This window comes from Labrus bergylta, chromosome 12 (genome assembly GCF_963930695.1).
Source record: "Labrus bergylta chromosome 12, fLabBer1.1, whole genome shotgun sequence".
Lineage (NCBI taxonomy): Eukaryota > Metazoa > Chordata > Actinopteri > Labriformes > Labridae > Labrus > Labrus bergylta.
In genome coordinates, this window is record NC_089206.1 from 9,087,169 (window position 1) to 9,110,165 (window position 22,997).

Genomic DNA, 22,997 nt, shown 5'->3' on the forward strand with positions numbered 1-22,997 from the left:
CTAAGCAATACAATTTAGATTAGTACAGCCAGATATTACGATTTCTATTAATTAGCCTGGGGTACCATAACCGCAGACATGAACAGTGAACTCATTTGACTGAGTTGTAAAAGTTGTACCTGTGCTCTTGATTTAATCACTATACCCGCTGTAAGTTGTTTTAATTCTATAGCTATGTCATTTATTGTCCTAAATAAGAACCAGTTTTATAATAGGTAACATACATTTTGGCTTATCATTTAACACAAAAACATCTTGCCAGCATTGTTACTTTTAGTCAAAAAAGAACAAAATTCCAATTGGTAGGGACCATCTGGAGAAGCATGTTAAAGGCTTTATATGCAATTTTTCACTCTTAAATATAATAGAAATCAAGTATATCCTCTGAAAATAACTTTGTGAGTCATGACTGTCTACAATGAGTGTTACACCAGAGTCCCACTGTCTGTGATGTTTTCCGAGTTTTCTGAGTCCTAACTTCAGTTTGTTTATATCGCCGGCGACGACGGCTAACTCCTCCCCTCGCGAATAAAAGTTGTTTCATTGAGGAACTAGAGAAAAGAAGAATAACATACTGTACTCACTGCTTAACTGCGTTTCTAGATCACACTCATTTCAGGTAAATTTACATGCAGTGTGAAGATACGAGGATAATAAAGATCGCTAACACAACAATGCACCGCGAGTTGTTTTGGTTTCATGCTGGTGCTCAAACGCGACATCTGCTGGATGAAAAAATATATAGGCATATAAAGCCTTTAAATACAGAAAAAGACACTCCTGACCATTTATAACGCTCCAGCTTTTGTCCGAGACCACACACAACTTGCTGTTGGCAGGATCAGCAGGGTTACAATGAAGAATGCCGACAACACCAAGAAGCTATTTATCACGTCCAAAGCACTGATAAAGAAAGTATTGGGATGTGCCAGGGGATGTAAACAGAGATTTAAATTCAGGATGTCAACCATCATTTCACTCATCCATTGTCAGAAATGTATGCCAGCTGCTGAAGATAATAAATGGAGCCTGACAGTCTGACATCAGATGTACCTGCAGGGAGCTTTTCTGCAGCTCTTTGGCAACGTGAGAATGTTCATTTCATGCCTGCTGCAGCTCGCTCTTCACCCACGCCCACAACTGATTATAGAGCAACATTAGTGTTTGTCTTGGAAGCAGTTTAAACTCTTGAGTTAAGGTCTACCAATATTTTCATTTTAAGAGCTTTTGCTTTGTGGATTCTCCTCGGTGAGAGGAAAGCCCCATGCATGTCAGGTGAGTCATTTTAACAGTGTGGAAAAGCTCATTTCACAGTGCTTAGAGGCCCGACTTTGATTTATAAATCATTTGCACTGAGAAGTGAAATGTCACTCAGTCATTCTGAAATCTAATTTATTGTTGCCCCAGAACCTGCTTTCAAGAAGATTTTTTATTCAGGATCTTGGACCTGAATAGTCAACGTGCTCTCCAGCTAAAAGTGCTCAGTGGTCGACAATGATATGCAGTTACTATTCTCTACTTAAGAATAAAAAAAACATTAACTAAATGTCTGTACATGTTGAGTGTGTCTGCAGCTCAAATTGTAACATTTGTACAAAAATGTTCTGATTATCACAGCTGAGTTCACTCTACAGCTGCTGGAAAATAGGACAGTGTTGGATTTCTTAAGCTTGTTCAGACACAGACAAATCATTTGTGCTTACACCACTGGGAAGAAATGATGGTTTCTAATGTGATGTCATGGTAGGAAATAGAAAGTGCTGTTTCAACAGCTGCAACAATGTTTCAAAGATAACATTTAAAGGAAAAGTTCAATTAAAAACGAGAGTTTTCTGGATGTATGACAGGTGGATTCTCAGCATTATAGTTCCTTGTTTTTAATGTATGTTATTAATAATCTTTATAAACACTCTGCATCCTGGATGGGCTTTCACTGGATAAGGGGATGACTGTTAGACCAAAATTTCTCGTCTTATTTTTCAGCTGGTTGTGAAAAAGTCTAAAATGTTTGACAAAGGCTAACAGGACTATCAGCAAGAAGACTTGCTTATTTTTATTTATGTCTGAAACCGCTGCTGCAGCGTAGTTATCAAACAAAGTGATTAACTGCATGCTGCCAAAACAGTCTTTTATTATATTTTTCCACTGTTAAGTTTCTAGATGAGTGATATAATCAACTGTATTAAAAAAAAGGCACAATGCAATCTTATTGTTTGCTTTAAAATGCTATAAAACAAATCCCAGCTCTCTGCTAAAATTAGTTAAGTATGTATTCATTTTGATTCAAGATAAAAGTAAAAATAGCTCCCAATGTTTCTTCAAAACATAATATTCAAAATTCCTGCATTCTAAATAAATCCCTCAAAATGATAATGTGCTGTCAGTAAAAATACACTGCTGGGGACGCAGTGCATATTTACAGCTTGAAACATATTGCAGTAAAAGTGTGGCATGAATAAACACAATAACACGTGCTGTCCCTGCTGCCCTCTTGCCCTTCTTGAGCCCCCCCGTGCTGTGGGGATAAATAGAGAGTGGGTCCACTTCCATTCGGGAATTAAAGCGAGCTGATATCAGAGCAGAGTTGCTGACAGATGTAATACCATGACTGGTTGCCATTTGGCTTAAGAAAATAGCCATGCCAACAAATACTTTCAGTTGATCCATCAACTCTGAGGCCAGAGAGTGACTCCACTTTCACCCTCTCGTGTTCTCATATATACTTTCACAGATTGTTAGTGGAGTCATCAATACAAGCTTGAGTGGATAGTTTTTCATATATCGGAGAACAAAGATTAGAGTCATGCAGTTCATATCACTCAATTTAGCAGCCAGTCCAGAGTAGAGCACCTGTTGGGGGGCACTACAGCTGCTTCATTGCTCCCTTTATAAACATTTATGATAATAAGGGCAAGTCGTAAGTTTCCAATTGATTGCTTCTGCTCTTGGTGCAAGGAATTTGTCAAAATGAAATAAACATTTCCACTCATAACCTCTGTGACAAATGATATAATTACTGCCCCATGTCCTCTGTTAATAAACTGAAGTTCACATGGAAGGTAATGAAGTCACGTGTACTTTTACTATTGGGATGGATGAATGTCATTTTGAGATAAAAATGTCACACCTGGCTTTAAAACTTTATGATTTGTTAATTTAACATCAGGTGGCTTCACCTCTTCAGTGACACAATTGTTAGCCTGTAAGCCCTTGCACATTACAGTAAGATTGTGTCAAAGACAGATTTATCCCTCGTTCATTTGAACAGGCTCAAAGGAAATTGTTGCGCAAAATGTCTGAAACTGGCTCAACTATACATTTTTGTAATTTGAACACCATATTTCTACTGCCTATCTCACAATCAGCACATGACAAGACAAAATGATCTCGTATCACCCTTCCTTGTGGTATCTTAACAGCAGTCCAGTGTTTTTTTTTGTTTTTTTAACGTGTGATAAACCTTCAAACTGATGCATCTATTACTCAAACCGGACATCTTGGATCATTTTTCATTGTCACACTGCTACATGAATCAATCTGACCCCAGCCAACGCAGCCACTTGCATTACTTCAATGCAGGGCTTTTTTTTTCCATTGCCCACATAGTCGCCTTTTACCAGCTTAGCTGTCAGTCGAAAATGTAAAACATCCAGAATCTAACAGGGTCAAAAACTATACAGGCATTTCTGAATTCATCACTGAGAAAGTTAGCTTCAGAATTTAAAAAATATTCATTTATATTTCAAAAATGCTGGACCTTTCCCGATTTCATCTGGACTGAACTGCAGCATACAATTCTGGAAACTCTTTTCAGTTAGAGATACATCATTGTTCAGTATAAAAGTAATAATCCCATTACAAAAAAGCTTGTTGATGAACAAAATAATGTAAGTACACTCTATTGTACATATGTTTTAGGTATTTAATTACATTTTAATCAGAAATGGTGGCACACAGAAACATATACTGTCAGAAGGATGCATCCCAGTAATGGCAGTCTTCTTTAATCTGATCTAATTTTAAACATTACCATGCCGATGTCTTTCTTATTAACTTCAGAGCATCTCCCCATGAGTACATTTGAAAGCCATTAGAAATGACTACACAGCAAGCCAGAAAATTGCTTCCTGTCATTTTGTTTCATCTTATGCTTCTTTGAAACCAAAATATTCTGCAGCACTACTTTCCCCCAATAACACAGCAAAGCGAGTTTACAGGGGAAGCTCTTTCAGATATCAAAGGAATAAATAAATAGGAAAAATTATATGCTCTCCGCTCTGATTACTGGTTTGTTGATGTTGACCGAAATTTACTGAGGTTAAAAATTAGACCCCCTAAGTCAGCCAACATGTAGCCAGCCACTGTATCCAACATTATTTGGAGACATTTGGAGATTGGTTAATTTGTGTTGTACCAAGAGAAACACGAATACATTGATTAATCATTAAGTCCATTGAACGAAACCTTGTTGCAAACTAAATTATTTTGATTTTTCTTTTGTAATTTTCAACAGAAATGCCAATCATTTGTCAAAGCCTCGGAAATATAAGAATCTGCTGCATTTGTTTGTCATTTATCATAATAAAAAAAGAGATTTTGAATTGATGCTTGGACAAATGACCCAATTTTAAGACATAATGGTCAGCTCTTGCAAATTTTGATAATCAACCCAACCTAACCTTAAATCTAACTCCTCATATGTTGGCTTTTTAATATGGTGATGTGTTCAGATTAACAACATTTTAATCAGATGCTAAGATGCATGCATCAGTATAATGTTTAAAAATAAATGATGAAATTAGTGTTACATTGATGTTATCATCCTCATTGCCATTGGAACAGCAAATGCAAGTTAATAGCAATTTATGTACGTTCACACAGGTCTACATTTCTGTTATTCAGGTATATCTGCTCTATCTATTTATTTGCATTAGCAGAGCAAAGGCAGACAGGGAGCATGTGTTTGTGTGCTGCTTAGGGATATCTGAGAGGACAAACATGACTCCCACCCACCTCACATTAACCACAGTTCAACCTTATTTTCCCAGCAGTACACATAATATTGAATCCAGGCCTCGTGGCATAATCCAACCCAGAGCTGGTCTCTGATAATCATCTGTAGACTCACTAAGATTATATTGTATTGTATATTGTGATTATAATTAGCCTTATATTAGGATACACATATACACAGTAGAACAAATATACTATTTGTACATAGCTGCTATTGATCAAGTGTTGTAGATGAAGCTCATAAAAGTGGAAAATGACCCAGATGCATCACACTATGAAGACAAGTTACAATGGCACATAGGTGGAATTGGGATCATTTATCTTCTGAGAGACATTCATGCAGTTCAAATAAATCCTAATCTCTTCCCAATTTTGATGCAAGTTCTAATAAAACACAATTTTCATTTGTTCCATTCTGGTTACTCTCCATGTCGCAGGAGGAAGCAGATCAGTTCATGTCTTTACATTTTTCCATGCAATACTCATAATACTGCAGGAAGGGATTCAATTTTGTAGCTCTGTAGGGTATCTTTGCAGCTTTGCAGTCTGTAATAATTATAACGGGATATTATTCTTTAATTGATCCCCCGAGGAGTAATTCATTTTATCCTCTCAGCCCTCCACAGTGAGGTCAAAGCAAAAACATCAGTGACAGAGCAGCGACTCGGACTGTGTGGGCTTCGGTGTCTTGCTCAGGGACTCTTTAGTGGATGAGGGGGTTTGCTGAAACAGGAGAGGAAACCGGGACCTTCTCTGTTCAGGGTCAGTTTCCCCCTAATGATTTCAGCCTATTCTTTTGACTCCCACTGTTTCATGCCCAATCACACTTAGACATTTTTATAAAAAAAAAAAAAAAAAGAGGTGAAAAAACAATCTGTAGATAATGTAGTGATATTAAAGCACAGCACACTTCCTGCAGTTCATCTGGGGTAACATTTTACCAAGGACAGTCAAGATTTTACCTATGCTTGTTGTTGTTGTTATCTTGCCTGAAATCAATTCCATCCATCTATCCACTTTTCTCACTCTCAGGGGCCTGAGCGTGTCCCAGCATGCATTTGGTGAAAAGCAGAGTAATATTGGATATGTTGCCAGTTTATCACAGGGTTCCGATCCAATGGTTTGCATAAATCATTTGGTATTTAATATGATGAATCACACTTTTTTGAATGCTATCCACATCACCTTCTGCACATTTGACATTTGGTTCTGCGTTATCATGTGTTTAGCCACATGTCGATATGTCCTTGGGAAGGACATTTAACCCCAAGGTGCTTTGCTACTTGGGCAGTGGCGTGTGAATGTGTAGGAATGCATGAGTAAATAATGATTGACACTTTAGATAGCAGTTTCTGCCATCAGTGTGTGAATGGGTGTAAATGGCTAGGTGTGACCTGCAGTGTAAAAAGCATTTCAGAAGACTAGAAAAGCACTATACAGTATAAGCGCAAGTTCATGTACCATTTACCATTATCACTCATGTTATCTATAGTATAAGTTAGGTCAAAAAGTCAGTGTACTTCTTGCGGCCTGTGCACAACAGGTGCCTTATGTGGTTATCAGAGGAGGATGCTCCAAATATCTGAACTCATTATTGGAAATCAAAGTTAATCTTCCTCTATTTTTCAAAGTTTCCTCTTTTTCAGCTACATCTCAATCATCAAAGTTTTCATATTCTCCAAAAGGCTAAAAAAAAATGTTCAAGTCCCTCATTGTTATAACTGGATGTGAGTTTATGCATGCGTTGTATACATTGTGAAGGGAGGATTTGACTGAGTCCCAGGCTGTGTCTGAAATCACTATATAGTGAATAGGGAGTAGGGAATGAGTCCCTACTCCCTATTCACTATATAGTGAGTTTAATGCAGTGGACTACATAGTGCACTCACTCAGCAAAATTAAAAAACATTTCGGACACTATTCGCTCACTCACCGGCTGCTGACAGTGACGTCACTGTTGTCGCGCAACTGAAAGGCGCAGCTTAACAACGGCCGAGGATCAATAACAGCGGTAAATAAGAGCATGAATTTCCGTGATAACTCATATTATACTGAGTGTATTTTCACGAAACATTAATAAATAATAAATACTTATAAAATATTGAATTTTACATAACGAAACATATTTTCGGACCAAAACTAAAATACTTATGCTCACAGACTCTGGTTTCTCGTCTGTCATCATCATTAGGACAAACTAACATCAATAAAGTTGACGATCTTTCAATCTTTATTATAACCGATCATAGATTTCAGTAAAACGCTCTGAATATGAACTTTATTGAGTTTCTGTGTTCATGCTGGTCGTTCCTCTCGTCCGTCAGAGAGCAGCCAAGTCAAACGCCTCTCTCCGTTCGTAAAAATCTTTTGAACCGCAATGCATGATGGTATATATTGCTCGCATAGTGACCATCGCTCATACACTACTTTTCAAAATGCATTGTGGGATACATTGAGTGGACTATATAGGGTATGACCATGCTCAATTCGAACAGCACTGCAAAATGGCGATAGGGAGTGATTTCGGACAGTTTTTGTTTTCAGTTTTATTTTACATGGCTGCAACATAGCCAGTGCTTTGTTATAGAACGGTGAACTGTAACGGAACTTTTCATAGGTGTCCAATTCAAATTCTTGACACCCCTCAGCCAATCAGAACCCATACTATGCAGTGTTTCCCCTACCATTATATTGGGGGGGACACCAAGATTCCTTCAAGTGTTTGTGTCGCCGTGTCAGCATGTCAGCTTGTCCCCACCCCTCCAACGCTGTAAACCTAGGGGAAACACTGCTATGGTATGAATCAGATTACTGGTCAGCAGCTACACAGTATATCCTGGACTACCAATGGATCAGCGGAACAACTGCTGTTGGAAGCAGATGGGAATTTAAAGCCCTGTGTGGCTCAAACAGGCTTTCTAATTATTATCTGATTGTATCTGTTGAGTAATAAATCATTTGCAGCCATGCCAGAAAAAAAGAAGCAGTTGCTTAAGTGTTGATGTTTTCATCTAAGGGTGAATAAAGTGACCGTTTTAAAGCCTGCAGCCATAGAAAAATATTGACCATTTTTACTGTGGAAGCAACATTAGTTTCACTTCTGTGTGTTTTCATTCCTAATCATGGTCTCCAGCTGCACATTAAGCCAGCTTGTGTAGGTATTTCAGCTGAGGGCATCCCAATAAACAGTCTATTTATATACCTGCGTGCTTCTGTGCTCCTGCTCCGCTATCCACCAAACGCAGAAACTGTGCTGCAATCAGCCACACTGCCAGGGAAATATTTAATGTTTATGGCAGCACTGTCGCTCCCATGGGTGTCAAATGAGCAGGAATATTAGTGTTTTGAGCTATTAGGAGAGCAGAGACTGGAGCTCACAATGAGAGACATGAGAAAGGAGACTCGCAGTCTCCTCAGCAACGGATATTTTTAGAGGTGGTTTTTAGACATCTCTCAGATGTTAGGAGCGGTACAGGATGAGTGCTGGCAGATGAATACACTGCTCATTAAGTTTTTAAGCAGGATCTGCAGAATAAAGGATGTTTCACTTCATTTGTAGATAAACCTCTGCAGTAAAAATGACATCATTTATTAGGGGTTTTAGTTAAACTGCAACAGATCATCAAGAAATTAACCAAACAAAAAAAATGTGGTAATTTACTTGTGTTTTGACTTATATTTCACTTTGCTGAACCTAAATTACAATTCAGTTGTTTAGTCGACTATTAAACAAGCCAGTGGTTTTTAATCAGAGACAATTTCCAGGTAATTTTGATATATAACTTTAATTAATCAGCCCACAGTCCTTCATGTCTCTGGAGACACAAACAATGGTGTTTTGCCATTGCTGCTTTCTGGGCTACTACACTTTTGTAATTAATTGCTTCATATTTGTCTTTCTTGTTTTATTTACACAACAACATTTGGTGGGATGGATGAAGTGTTTTATTGAAAATCGGATTCCTCCAGAGACACTGATTCCATTAGCTGAAATGAATAAAAATTGATTATGTAAAAGGAAACAACTTCAACAACCAAGACTAATTAAAAGTTACTTACGTTGTATGAAAAATGGTAATTTTTTGGCGGCTTACTAAGGCTGAAAGTCATTTAAACATTCAATTTGTAAGCAAATAATACAATATCGGTTGCTTCTTCCTGCCATTGAGTTTCAATCTGGGCCCTAAAGTAAAGGAACCCGATACTGTTTGTATGGACGTGTGGGTGAATGGATAGTGTTGACATAGAAACAAATTGTCATGTCTACCCTACAACCAACAGAGTTACAACACTGGCCCCATGGAGCCCCCTCCTCCTTTAGTGTGCCTCAGCTCCCACAGGCCGGGCTCACATCCCTCTGGTCCTCCTGGTATTCTCTGCGGAGGTTAAGCAATGCTGCCGCTAATGTGAGGAGAGAAGAAAAGGAAGAGGATGAGTGCTCTGCTTCCTCACAACAGATGTTAGGGGAATGTGGGACTGAAGTACCAGCGAGGCAAAGACATAGAAAGTAATGATTGATAGAGTCTGTGAGAGCAGAGAGCTGCTGGTGCTAAATTTCCCCTGTGCCAGCCTGGATGGTTTAAGTGTAATGACACAGAGAGGTACACGGATAAACCTCTGCTTCAGTCTAATCAAAGCCTCAACAATCACCAGGATGTAGACAGTAAAATAGGCACACAAACATTGTGACGTGTGAAACACTTTACTCAAATATATGCTTTCTACATGTTGTCATACAGTGTTTACCTGTTACTCAGTTTAACTCTTCATTTATTTTTTCTTTATTTCAGTTCCTTTCCCTTAGTTAGCCATAAATAGAAAAATTACCCATAAACCCCAAAAATGGCTTATCAAAATTAGGCCTGCAACACAAATCTGTATATCTACAGGTAAAAAAAAAAAAAAAAAGACAATGTTTGTTATTTTCAAGACTGTTTCGCAATTACATTTCTCAAACAACAGCACAGCAGACAGTGTTACCATCTTTAAAGTGATATTATACTGTAGATAACATCATTTACCATCAGGGAGGTTTTTCATGATTTGGTTTAAAGAGTATTATATGCACAAAGGAAAATAAATTGATGCTGTAATGTATATATAACAGTTATACATTCAGACTGCAAAAGGATTTTAATCATAATAACATTTGTTTAGATTGAGGCCCTTTCCAAATTGTCACAGTTCAGTAGGCAGTACGTACTTTTCAGTACGGAGTTTCAGTATACTGAACTTTCGTGGTCATTCAGTATGCATTTTTTGGGTCCACCTCAGTATATTGAACATTTCAGTATGCATACTAACTTCCGGGTTTCATGCAGTATGGATCGGATGAGTGCTTTCAGGAAATTAATTGTATTTTACCACCCACAATGCTGTGCGAAATTAAACGTAAATCGTCACTTCACATCTGCCTCCAAATCGAAACAAACGAGCGTGGATTAATTGAATCAATTTTTAATCTAGAGTTAAAATCCCGTCTGAAATCACTACTTTTAATTAACAACAGAAAATATAACAAATATCTGCATTATTATAAAACCTTTCCCCCTCTATTTAAATAATCATTTCACTATTTAAATGTGTCTTTATTGGTTTATTTTACTTGATATTCTGTATATTACTGTCTTTCATTTGTACTTTTCCTTATGTACTGTATGTTATTTAATCTGTCTTTTACTTGATTTACATTGTGATATTGTTTTTAGTTTACCTGACTGTATATGTGCATTACTCTTCTTGAATAAAGCTAAACAAAAAAAACAAAAAAAAAAAAACGGGTGAATGAGGCCGGTTCGGGTAACGTAAATGACGACACTTCCATACTGAATGAATCAGACGAAGTAGGGACAAATATCTGCCTACTGAATAGTAGGTACTAACAGTATACAGCACGGATAGTAGGTACTGCCTTCTGCCTACTGAAAGCTTCAGTAGGTACTTGGCAATTCGGATACAGCCTATGTCTTTTCACCTCACTTTGAAATCTCAGTCTTACTGTATCATGCTCTGGCTGTGCTATATAATGTGTATGATCAGATGATGATGCAGAATATTATTTTCATCATATTGTTTACTAGCTGTGATTGGTCCATTTTGTTAAATACTGTAATTACACTTTACTACGGAATATTAGACTTAAGGAACTATGATACCAACTTGGTTTTAAAAGTAGAAAATAAATAAATCAGGGGTTTGAAGTGACTGTGCTGGAAAAAAATAATGTCTTGCCTGAGTGAAGAAGGAAACATCCCCTAACAACTGATATGGGCCAGTACACACTAAGTAGTATGAGTCTCTTCCTCCAGTGAGGGAGCTGCTAATCCATTAACCAGTCAAGTGAATGTATAAGCCAAAAGTGTTTTGTTCGAGCGGTGACATGCATGACCACAGGAAACCTATACACGCAACCTTCGCAGAGAAACAACAGCCCCAGTGGAATAGCAAAATTGCCGGTTTGAGGGAAAAAAAAAGAGACATCATTAAATTCATACACTGTGTACCATTGGAACAATAGTGCAGGCCACTGACTGAAGCTCTTCACAGACGTAACCAGAAGTGACTTTTTGTACCCGCGGGCAAAGCGGCCCAACAACATTGTTAATTTAATGGCATCCTCTGTTTTTTTACTCATATTTCCAGTTTTCCAATCTATTAGTATCTGTGCTGGGGCTTTGTTTTATGGTGTGAGTCTTCCCGCCATGGACTGAACTAGAGGGTATTATTCTAGCATTGATTGTGCATTGGGCCGGCTTTGTACTGTGTCACGGAAGGGAAATTCATTAGCATGCACATACTCTCTGTGGCATTTTGGCAGGGCGACAAAAGAGTTATCCTGAAATGTTGCACTGGGATTTGAAAAGCCTCGTTGGTAACCAAGGGACGTCCCCTGCTGCCTTTAGACTGGTGTTCAATACTGAGGTCTTTCTAAGAGGACCTCCCATTAATGTGACCTGGGGGGAATTTGTGTAGCTAACTAACCCAATCAATATAACTGGACGATACCATAGGTCTATTTAAACATCATTTGACTGATTTCATTTTGAAATCTACATATTTCTACACACAGATTTAAGGTTCCACAAAGAGAAACAAGCGATGCAATAAGACAAACGACTCTGAACAAATGGAACCTGTTTTCAATTACACAATTTATGTTCCTCAAAATGCTACCAAATTCCCATGGTCTCCCTGGCAGGAACATAAACTGGATTGATGGGCCTCCATGCCTCAAAGTTGCCCCTTGTGGTCCAAAGAAAGTTTTTTTTTTTAATACCTTGCATCCCTCATGGTGTGAAATATTGCACCTGTTCACATTTAATAGTTCATCTATCATGAAATAAGAGCAGAGGTTGGAAAAAGATTTGTGTGGGTAAAAGAAAGAAGGAAGAAAAGATTTTCCTGTTGATCAAGAGTTTCAAAGCGATACACACCCGGGACTTGCGAATTGACGTAAAATGTTTCCTTTTATGATCTATTTGGATGTTTAAAAGAAGAAAGACTTTTTTTTTCCTTTTGTCTGACCTGATTGTTTTTCTTATGTCTTCTAAACAGGTGGTCTGTGCATTTCCCAGTCAGTGAAAATACCACGTGAACCAAAGTCTGGAGAGTTCGACAAGATCATTCGCAGGTTGAGTGAGAACCCAAATGCCAGAGTGGTCATTATATTTGCCAACGAGGACGACATCAGGTGAGTGCAAAGAATCCTAATTGGCTTATTGAGTTATCATGTCACCATGAGTCATCCATAAGCCATTTATTACCTTACAAGCCAGAAAAGGAGTAGGAAGAAGTATTAACTTATAACGTTGTTTTTTTTTTTCCCATTCCCTTCCTTTCACTTTTAATAAGTGCAGAAATAGAACCTTCCAAATCTGCTAATGCCTAAAGTGTTAAATGTTCAATTTCCATCAGTGACTTGAGGCTGCTGTTGCTGCTGGCATTAAAATGTCACAAATGTCTCCTGTGTGTAAACAGAAATACATTTGCCTTTTCCTTGTACAATAAAGTCTGCTACCTGCATGATATATTTATGAGTCAGAAATGGCAAATATGATTATATTTGGGTGTATTCTTGTTTTTGTGTCACAGGGGTTCTGCAGGGTCCCAAAGTTGCTCTAAACACTAAGACCTCCAAATGATTGTAATCTAAAGCAACAAAGGAATTCATCCATGGGAATGATTAGTTTGAAGCAGTAGAAGTTAACTTAGTTCATGATCCAAATGTACTTAAAATCAACAAGAGGTAGTTGCTCTTCACTTCAGGATATACATTGTATACCACTTCATTTCTTTCTTTAAAAGATGTAACCAACAACCTGAGATACAAATTATTTAGCACATTAAGAATTTACTCACAAAAGACACAGTGAGAAAAGGACTTTTTTTAAAATTTAAATTAAAAAAAATATGATGAAAATTCTGACACAGTCTGTATTAAGAATCAATTAATTGGTCCACTGACACACAGCACTGTTGTGGTTTTGTAAATGAAAATGTTTCCCAGCAAAGCCTTAGTGGACACGTGTATTCCTGGTGGAAGTGGGCATTGATTTTGGGGCGGTCTCTGGATGATGACCAGGGCAGAAGTCCCAGTGCTCATTGACTTAATCCGGTCCTGATAACGGGTAATAGTGTGGATATGTAGTAATTACAGAAAGCCAGGGGGACTGCAGCTCTATCCATGAACCCAGTAAGTGTTCGCTGGCAGCAGCTTAATGAGAACCCAAATTGTCTGCATAGAAAGTGGAAGAGACTTGAGCTGTTCTGATGGAGACCTTTAATGTGACAGTTGACCAACCATACAAATATACAGTTTCAGCAGTATGAGGAGTAAGACAAATGTTTCTTTACTCTGTCTGAACTATCGGAAAACAACAGGGTCTCAAGGCATTAAGTGGTATGAGCCCAAACTTAGATCTAAAAGAATAATTACGTGTACACTTAATTCCCCAAGGCTGATTATTTTACAATAACACATATTATGTTTGTCATTTTCAGTAAACTGTCCCCTGAAATGTAAACATTTAACTTTATTCTCCAAATGAAACATTCATATCTTGAAATGTTTCTGCTGCAGATGTGTTGGACTTGTTAATGAGCGTATTAATCAACTTCGATTTTGTCCCTGTGGACTTTTAACAAAGCTGTTTTGAACACGTTTCCTGCAGTGATTTCAAAATATAATGAAAATATCCTTCAGTATGCAGTGTGGTGTTCCTTTGCGTCTGCTTTTCTTTTCTTGCTGACATTTAATGGGACAGATTGCACCAGTTCCACTGTCAATAACTGAGACACTCCGTCAGAAAAATGAACTGCCCCTTAATTGTGCAATCTGTTGTGTCCATTTGAAAAGAGTATTGTGACCAAAACACTTTGGACAAAGGTCCAGAGGTATCGTAATGTTATTATGATTCAAATGATGTCATGTTCAAGGTAAATTTTATTGATTATTAATGTAAAATGGCAGGTACAACAACTTCCATTAAGGCTGTAAGTAGGTTTTTTTGGGGTAAAATCTTAACATTAAAAAACATTATGTATGTTTAGAACTCAACCTGGCTGCAGTAGAAGTAGAAGGGAAATGGATGTCTTCAATGCCAGACACTGCAACTTTACATCTCAACGTGTTACTTTCACCTCAGAATGTCTGTCTGTCTGGTCTTGTCCTCTTTATGTAATCTCCTGATGTAAGAAAGTCTATTTCTTTCATTTTTCCTACATGGAGAACAAAATTGCATCTTTAGAAATGCTCATTTCACTCAGACCAGACTGAAGGAAAAATCATTACCAATCAAACAGAAATCCAATCAAACTAAGGTAAAGCGACATAAAGTTAGTTGGATGACTCACTGCTAGCCCAGTTCTGTAGTGATTATTCTACAAGGTTATAGTGTCCTTCTTTATGCAACAACAAAGTATCAAAGAGATATAAAGATGGCGTGTGTCATTTAGGGTAAAAATGCCTGTCTTTTCTAAGTACAGTATAATGCTCTCTGTTTATTTTGGGACAGTTTGAAGGCTGATAATGCGTCACATACCAGGTGGCTGTGTTTAAATTTTATGTTCCTGTGCTCAAGCTTTCTTGATGAAACTCTGCTGCTACAGCAGAGCTTGCTGGCAGTTTTTTTTATAGCTCCCCAAACTTACTTTCATTGGCAACAAGCCTGGACAAATGTAGCAGGGGTGTCATTCTGCCACAGCCAAGAAGTCGTCCACTGCTCTGGGAATGGATAGTGTGTCTATGGTGGCTTTTCAATTCTACTTAACTGCCTCATTGCAGCTTTTTGTACAGACTCAGAATAGAAATTTCTTGCCATGAGATCGCCTCAATACCAGCTACACTTCTCCTTAAGGGTGCATTTAAACTGAGTTCTCATTGCTGAATGTGCATGAAATAGATCAAAACTCTGACAACACAACAATTTATGGCTCAATTATACATCGCTCTCCTTCTGTGTCCCACAGGCGGCTCCTTCTAGCAGCTAAGAAGGCCAACCAAACTGGACATTTCATCTGGGTGGGTTCAGACAGCTGGGGCTCTAAAATCTCCCCAATACTCAACCAGGAGGAGATGGCAGAAGGTGCTGTAACCATCCTGCCCAAGAGACAATCTATCAAAGGTATTTATTACATATTTCCCAACCTTACCTTACAAAAAGCAGAAACTGATTTATTTTTGTTTTTTAGATGAGAAATGTATTTTTTTCCTGTATTCAGGCTTTTGGGACACTAAATAACTAATAATATCATTGTTGATGCATCTGCTTATCACTTTAATGTTTATCCATTATATATTTAAAAAGGTCAATCAATATCATTTCTCAGAGCACAGAGCGATGTCTTCGAATTGTGTTCTACAAACGGGGTCTTATTTCTCTCAGGTTTTGATCGCTACTTCATCAGCCGGACACTGGAGAACAACAGGAGGAATATCTGGTTTGCAGAGTTCTGGGAGAATAACTTTCAATGCAAGCTCAGCCGGCACGCTGTGAAGAAAGGATCTGGCATCAAAAAATGCACAAGTGAGTCTACACTTAACAGCAGAGAAGGCACGGGGTCAATGGAAAGCACTCAATCAATGACCAAGAATATTGATTGTCTCTCTTGTGAATACATTATGTGTGTGTGTGTGTGTGTGTGTGTGTGCTTGGTATGCATTAGTCAATGTATTTGTCATCAGGGAGAAGACAACCATGCTTCTCTAATTCAGGTTAAGTGTAATTGATGTGGATAAGTGAAAGGATTCTCTAATTTCGCCCGAGATAAATTAATGTTCCGTTTATTCGTCTGTTGGCCGGTTCAATTCGCAGAGGGGCGACAATAGCAATCACAAAACTATGCCACAGCATGCACGCAAAATATAATCAATAGTAAATCCAACTGGCCCATTACAAACTAGCTTTCTGGTCATTAAAATCAGTAGGTTCTCCCAGCCTGTCTCCCATCCCACTGTGCTGTGCTGCACTGCATCTCAAGTAGTTCAGGCTGGTTTTTTCCTGCCTCATGTACATGTTGGGAGCATGGTTCAGCACAAAAACAGACACCATCGAATCTGCCAGTTCTCTGGGCTCTCTATCTTTATGCCTCCAAAAACCATGAACACACATACACTCGTATGAGTCTGGTATCTGAAGAGATTAAAGTAAACAGGAGCAGTGTGATAACGTCTAAAAGAGTGAATGCCAAAGCTTTCATGACCCGTTGTTTCCTCAAGAGCAGGTTGAACTTCCATGTTTCTTTATACTTTAATGCAAATGAGAGAAGTGTTGTAGCATGTCTTGCTAACTGCAGGAATATTCATTAATGCAATAGTTAAAATCTGTTGCAGCACAATTATGTAACAGCATTATGTGATATTAACAACTACAAATTAATCCACTAGTGCTAAACTAACACAATGAACGGCAGTAGCTCAGTCTGTAGGGACCTGGGTTGGGAACCGGAGGGTCGCCGGTTAAAGTCCCGTTGCGGACCAAATATGGAAGTTGGTCTGATAGATGGAGAGGTGCCAGATCACTTCCTGAGCACTGCCGAGGTGCCCTTGAGCAAGGCACCGCACCCCCCCCACAGACCACCAGCTGAGGAGCGCCCGCTGTGGGCAGCTCTGTCACTCTGACATCTCTCCATAGGATCCTGTTTGTGCATGTGTGTGTTGCATGACTTACAGAGTGTAAAAACAGAATTTCCCCTTGCGGGATCAATAAAGTAAAATCTTAATCTTAATTAAATTAAGTTCATCAGTTGTCCCACAAATCTATGTCTACTAATATCAATTTGCAGTTTTGTTTTTAAGTTATATCATCTATTCAGAGCATACAATAAAAATCATAATGGTGTTTATTTAGTATAGATGTTAGAACTGAGTGATAACCCCAGCAACAGAAAAAGCTGTCATCCCTGTCGGTGGGAGTATTTGTTGATAATTATCTTCAATGATTTTAAATAAGTACTGTAAAATCCAGAACATAATTTACACAGGTTAATAAAACGTGGTCTGATTGTGGAGATCTCACAGTGAGACAAAAGGTGACTTCTTGCGTGACAATTTCTATTTTGTTCAGCGTAATCCACAACGTGCAGCTCTCTTGGTACCATCTGTTTTTTTTTGCACTCCTTCTAGCTACAGTATGTTCGTTGACCTCTCAGCTTACAGTGAAAGATGTGATGTACAGACCCTCGTCTCTTGAGACGTGCTGCCCACATCCGCTGGTCACTCGTTGACTTTCATTGAGGAGTCTTTCAATAATAATACCAGCACTCCACAAGCTAGATTTACTGAATTGTATACCACAGTTTGCTTTAAATGCCCCATTATGACCTCGTCACCATCATGTTTCCCAGAACAGCTTGCAATACACAATTAATGGGAGTGAAATTTCAATTGTGTCACATCGTGTGTATAATGTGATGGTGACGGGCTGCACTCACCGTAATAACGGTGTGTGCCTCAGTTTTTTACTCTGGTATATTGGTCGCACAGGTACATAGGATGCAGACAATTTTCTTGATGATATAAATAGGAATCAAAAGTGCGTCTTACACACTGGATTTTACAGTTATTACCATTAACTATATATTTCTGGAAGAAAAAAAGAGTCTTCAATCTCAAAATTGCTTCAATTTAACTACAACTGTTGCACACTATTGTGGTTGTCAAAAAATGAAAGAAAAGCATTATCATATATTACAAGTGGACATGATATACTGTTTCATTCTCATATTTTGAGGTCAGAATCAAAACTAAGTGGAGATCAAAAGGAAGAAAACCTTCATAGACATTTTTTTCCACTGGAATTGTTGCTTTGTTTATACATTAATTATTCACTTGGCCTCTAATCCGATTGATACGGGACACTGCAACCTTAAAATGTCACCAACACAATCAAAGACTTTCTAAATTGGTACAATAAACGGTGAACCGGCAGAACTAAACAATTAAGCAGAGATTTAATTGTCACTTCTCTTAACAACAGCGAGTCCCTTGGCACAGGCTAGAGATGCTTCCAACCACATACATTTCAAGGTTTCAGGAGAACAGGAGTCTTAAATTATTTCTGTATTCATCAGTTGTCATGGTGTCTGCTCTTCAGCTAAATTGTTAGAGGTCCTTTTCTGTCTCTGAGTAGCCTCCAGGGCACGGTAATTTTTTACGGGCAAGAGGTTCAATCATTTCACTCAGGCTTTCACCAGTATCTCAATGCTCCTTATTGTTCCTTTTGTAATCACAAGCTTTTCCTGTCCGCAATCTGCTGTTTGTTCGCCACGATACAACAGCATACAAGTAGAGCGTTCAAAATATAGAACGTAATGTTACAAACCAGTTGTGAGAGAAACTTTTTCTCTCAGAATCCAATTAGTTGTTCCTGTGACTTTATTTGTTATTAAAGTATCCTCTTCAAGTCATTTTCCAGGACTGGGACATGAAAGTGTGTCTGACATAAACAGAAAGGAAAACAACACAGAGTGCAGATGTATAATTCAATTCCTAATGTCACACTTTTTTACACTGTTCTTGTATCTGCTGCCCCAGAGGCCAGGATTTACTTTGTTGACAATTCTACATCGTCACAGCCGATTCACAGGTCATTTCTCTGCAGCGAATACATCCCCAGAATGCAGAAATACCATTAGGAGTACATAAACAGGCCCAAAGCTGCTTACTTTAATTCTTCACATATTGGTTGGATTACATATAGCTGACAATTTGTAAGTTGCACCAAGCTAAAAGCAGACAGAACTCCATTAAATCCCACCTTCACAAATCCTAAAACATCCAGTTTTTTGTTAGAACTGTTTGAGGGAAGTGTTGATTCAAATTTATGATCCTTTCTTTTGGATGCAGTTTGAATGCCGTTGAAATTAATGACATCAAGAGCTGTATGTTATTGAGACCAGGACCACGATCAACAATTAGATGGACACAATCTTGTAACTAAGAGTCAGACAAATCACTTTTAGGTATATATATATATATATATATATATATATATATATATATATATATATATAAAAATATAATATGTGTAGAGCAATATGTTACTTTACTCCAAGAAAACCCGTTTACAAACCTTTTTTTTTATTCCAGTTTGAATGTTACAAGACTTTGAGGATAAGGACCAATCTCTGAACCTATCAGCTATTGTCTGACAATAATATAGCCTCTTGCAGTATTGACTAACTTCTCAGGGTTTCAAGTTAAGTAGCAGTTAGCGATGAAGGCCAAAACTCTCTTTTTCGAGCATCGCCTTTGACAACAGTCCAGCTCCCGGCTTCAGAAGCGAAGAGTTGGTGTTGAGATATGAAGGAGTAGATTGTTAGCTGGATGCAGATATCTGTTTAAAGAAAATGATAAAGCTAATAAAGCTAAAATGTTGTGATATGTTCCAGGATTGCATTACGCTGGATTGGGTTCGGCCCTTTAGCACTCCACTTAGACTGGTTTCCTGTGTACAGTCAATGCCAACTGAAACACTAGTGGATGATAGTACATGAACTACAAATGGAAACTAGAAGACTTCTGATAGCAAATTCTGGTCAAGCACCTGTAGATTTTCATAATGCAGAATGTGTTTATAGAGATCATGGTAAGGACTAAACTGTGCTGGTAAATGAAGCTCAGGAAATGTGTTTGGACTGTGTTTCTGCAAAGAAAACTTCTTTAAATACAATTTTCATGACTTTAACACGAGAAGGACCTTGGAGTAGTGTTGAAGTCACTAACCGAGACCGAGACATACCTGAGACCAGACATTTAGGGATCGAGACAGTCAAGATCAAGACCAAGGAAGGGCGAGACTGAGACAAAACCAAGACCATTGATTGCCTGACCCCGTAACAACTGAAGGTTGCGGCTGTAACTGGGGGATAAAAATTTGTTTTTTTTATTTGTGGTTTTAGAAAGGGGCGTTTTCCGTATAATCACAGTAATTACATGGAAAAATAGTCTGTCATTGGTGGTTTTGACCCGTCTTGATTTAAAATCCGGAGTCCACCCAGTCTGAGACCGAGACAACAACGGGTAAAAATGATTTTGATTCCAAGACGAGACCTTCATAAAGTGCTCTTTAGACCAAGACTGATTTTGAGTACTACAACACTACCTCAGGGCTCTTAAATGAAAAAAATGGCTCCTATTAGAGCCCCAATTCTAGACCCGTTTTGTACCTCGTGGAAAATTCTAAAGCGGGACAGGCCTGCATGTAAATATGAATGAACAATTCTATTCGAAAAAGGAGTCATTTAGTCGGTGGATCAATCCATTTTCATTTATGTAGCTGCATAACACTATAGGTTATTTCATTAATTATACATATGGTAAGTTCTAGACCATGCTCTATAAAATATGTGATTTTAAGTCATTCTACTGTACTTCATAGCTCGAGTGGAGTGAATTTCTTTTATGACACAAAAACCTTATTATTTATTTATTTCTGTATTTGAAGTGTAACAAATCATTACATTAGGTCACATTTATCAAAACGTTTATACAAGTGAACTCTTCTTGTGTTTCTTCTTTGAAAACGCAGCTTTCAGGGGTATAAAAGGGCACAGCCACTTTTCTCTCAGTTCTTTCAGTACCACTAAAAGCAGGTTTTTTTTTTGTTTTGGTTTCAACATCAGTGTAAGCAAAACCCCATAAATCCTCTGAAATGTATCTAATTACACATGAAGTTCATATATAAAATACTAAAGGAAGAAGTCTTCTCACCGGTCCAAATGGGGACTGTTGCTGTGCAGAATCAAACAAATCTCCAGTTTGCTATTTTCTCTGCTCAGAGCGCTCACTGTACATCGCACTATTTCATGCTGCTGAACCGTAAAACGTGATCCTGTTTTCCAGAGCAGAATGAATCAGAATTGACTGATACAAAAGGAGAACTTGTGCAAAGAGAGACAAATTGTTTATAACAGAAAAGATGTCAGGTAGTATGAGATTCTCCTTTTCATCACAGCTGCGTTTGTTGGTTATGAGCAGAGCTGACACATCAATCACATTTACTTTGTGTTGAGAAAACAGCTGCAATCTTTAAATCTGCCTTGTTGAAAATGCTTTTTGCATAAAAACATGGCAGGAGATTGCCCCCTGTTTTACCTGGGAAGCACTACTTTTAAGGAAAGTTTAATTTTTGCATCTTGTAATTGAATCATTTTAGAAAGAAGACTAGACAGTAGAACATTTTTCCAATCATGCAGCATTCTTTAACATTAAAATGTGTCTGTCTCTCGGGCCTGTTGTCAGACATGACAGCCTCTGCAGGTGTAATGCTTCTTGTCGACGTCACATTCAGTACATGTGGAGATTCACAGTTTGAGTGAAAAACTGGCTTGAGTCACTCTGTTGTTTTCTATCCCTGCAGACATGAGTCATCAAGGCTAACAGACACGAGCACCTGCTGACATGCCTACTCAATTATGACATTCAGTCTTCACTGAAAATGAAGGACACGACGCACATACACTTACAATGTTCAACACCTCTTTAAATCGATTGAAAACTAATTTAAATGTCAAAGTTTAAAGGGAAAAACAGACAAGCTGATGTTTTATTAAAGTGTGATACCTAATTGACAATAATGATAGCCATTAGGATGTAATTTGTTTTTTGTCATTACTAGCCTGGACATTTCTCCAAACTAATTCTTGTTAAAACACAGTTCTTTATGTCGCAGCTGCAACAATTAATTCACTTTACCCACATTTCACCCTCATTTAGAAGCCATTATGAAAAGGCTCTGGGTGTATGTTTTGTCTCTAGTAATGATACCACATCTTCTTAATTAGAATAAGAAAATGGGAGGGGTTTATAACAGCTGTCAACCTATGTGAGTCAAGATAAAAACAGCTATTTCATTTCATAAAGTCAGATGACACAATTCTTTACCCAGCAATAACTGTTACAATAGCAATTAGAAAGAAATACATGTTGAGATCAAAAATAAGAAAAATCAAAATAATAAGTATGCATCTTTAAAATCAGACAACTTGGATTTAGAATTTAAACACACATGACAACACTGCAACTAATGATAAATCGACTATCCTATCCTAGCCTATGTAGATACTTAGGTTTATTAATGAATAGTTTAGTTAATAAATTTTTAGCCTTAGGAAATAGTGAAAAATACAAATGACTTTTCCAGAACCCAGACTTACTGCTTCTTAATTCCTAGCAACAGGCTAAATCTCAAAGACCTATCCATCTATTAACCACAACTCTTATCCCTTTTGAGGTTGCAGCCTAAAATCAAAGATATTAACTTTAATTTGAGATCAAGCTAAATTAACAATACAACAATTTTTGGAGCCAGAAGCACAAAATGTTTGGGGCCTTTTGAAATTAATCTAACCGAAAATCAAACACAAAAATTGTTGATATATTTGGTCTGCAAAGATCAATGCAGCTCAGGAAAGGATATAAGATGTTGACTTAAGTGTACAGATTATAAACTGTGAATGTGTTGGCTTATTTTCCACACAACTCT

The 22,997-nt window shown here is 37.9% G+C and overlaps 1 protein-coding gene across 1 annotated transcript in view; it reads left to right on the forward strand.

Annotated features, from left to right (window-relative positions):
* The window catches only part of LOC109986834 (metabotropic glutamate receptor 4), a 176,592-nt gene that overhangs the window by 127,252 nt on the left and 26,343 nt on the right, over window positions 1–22,997 (forward strand). Inside the window, exons 4-6 of the mRNA XM_020637667.3 lie at window positions 12,568–12,703; window positions 15,481–15,635; window positions 15,897–16,037. Of these exons, the coding sequence (XP_020493323.1) occupies window positions 12,568–12,703; window positions 15,481–15,635; window positions 15,897–16,037 (432 nt within the window). The remainder of the gene's footprint in view (window positions 1–12,567; window positions 12,704–15,480; window positions 15,636–15,896; window positions 16,038–22,997) is intronic.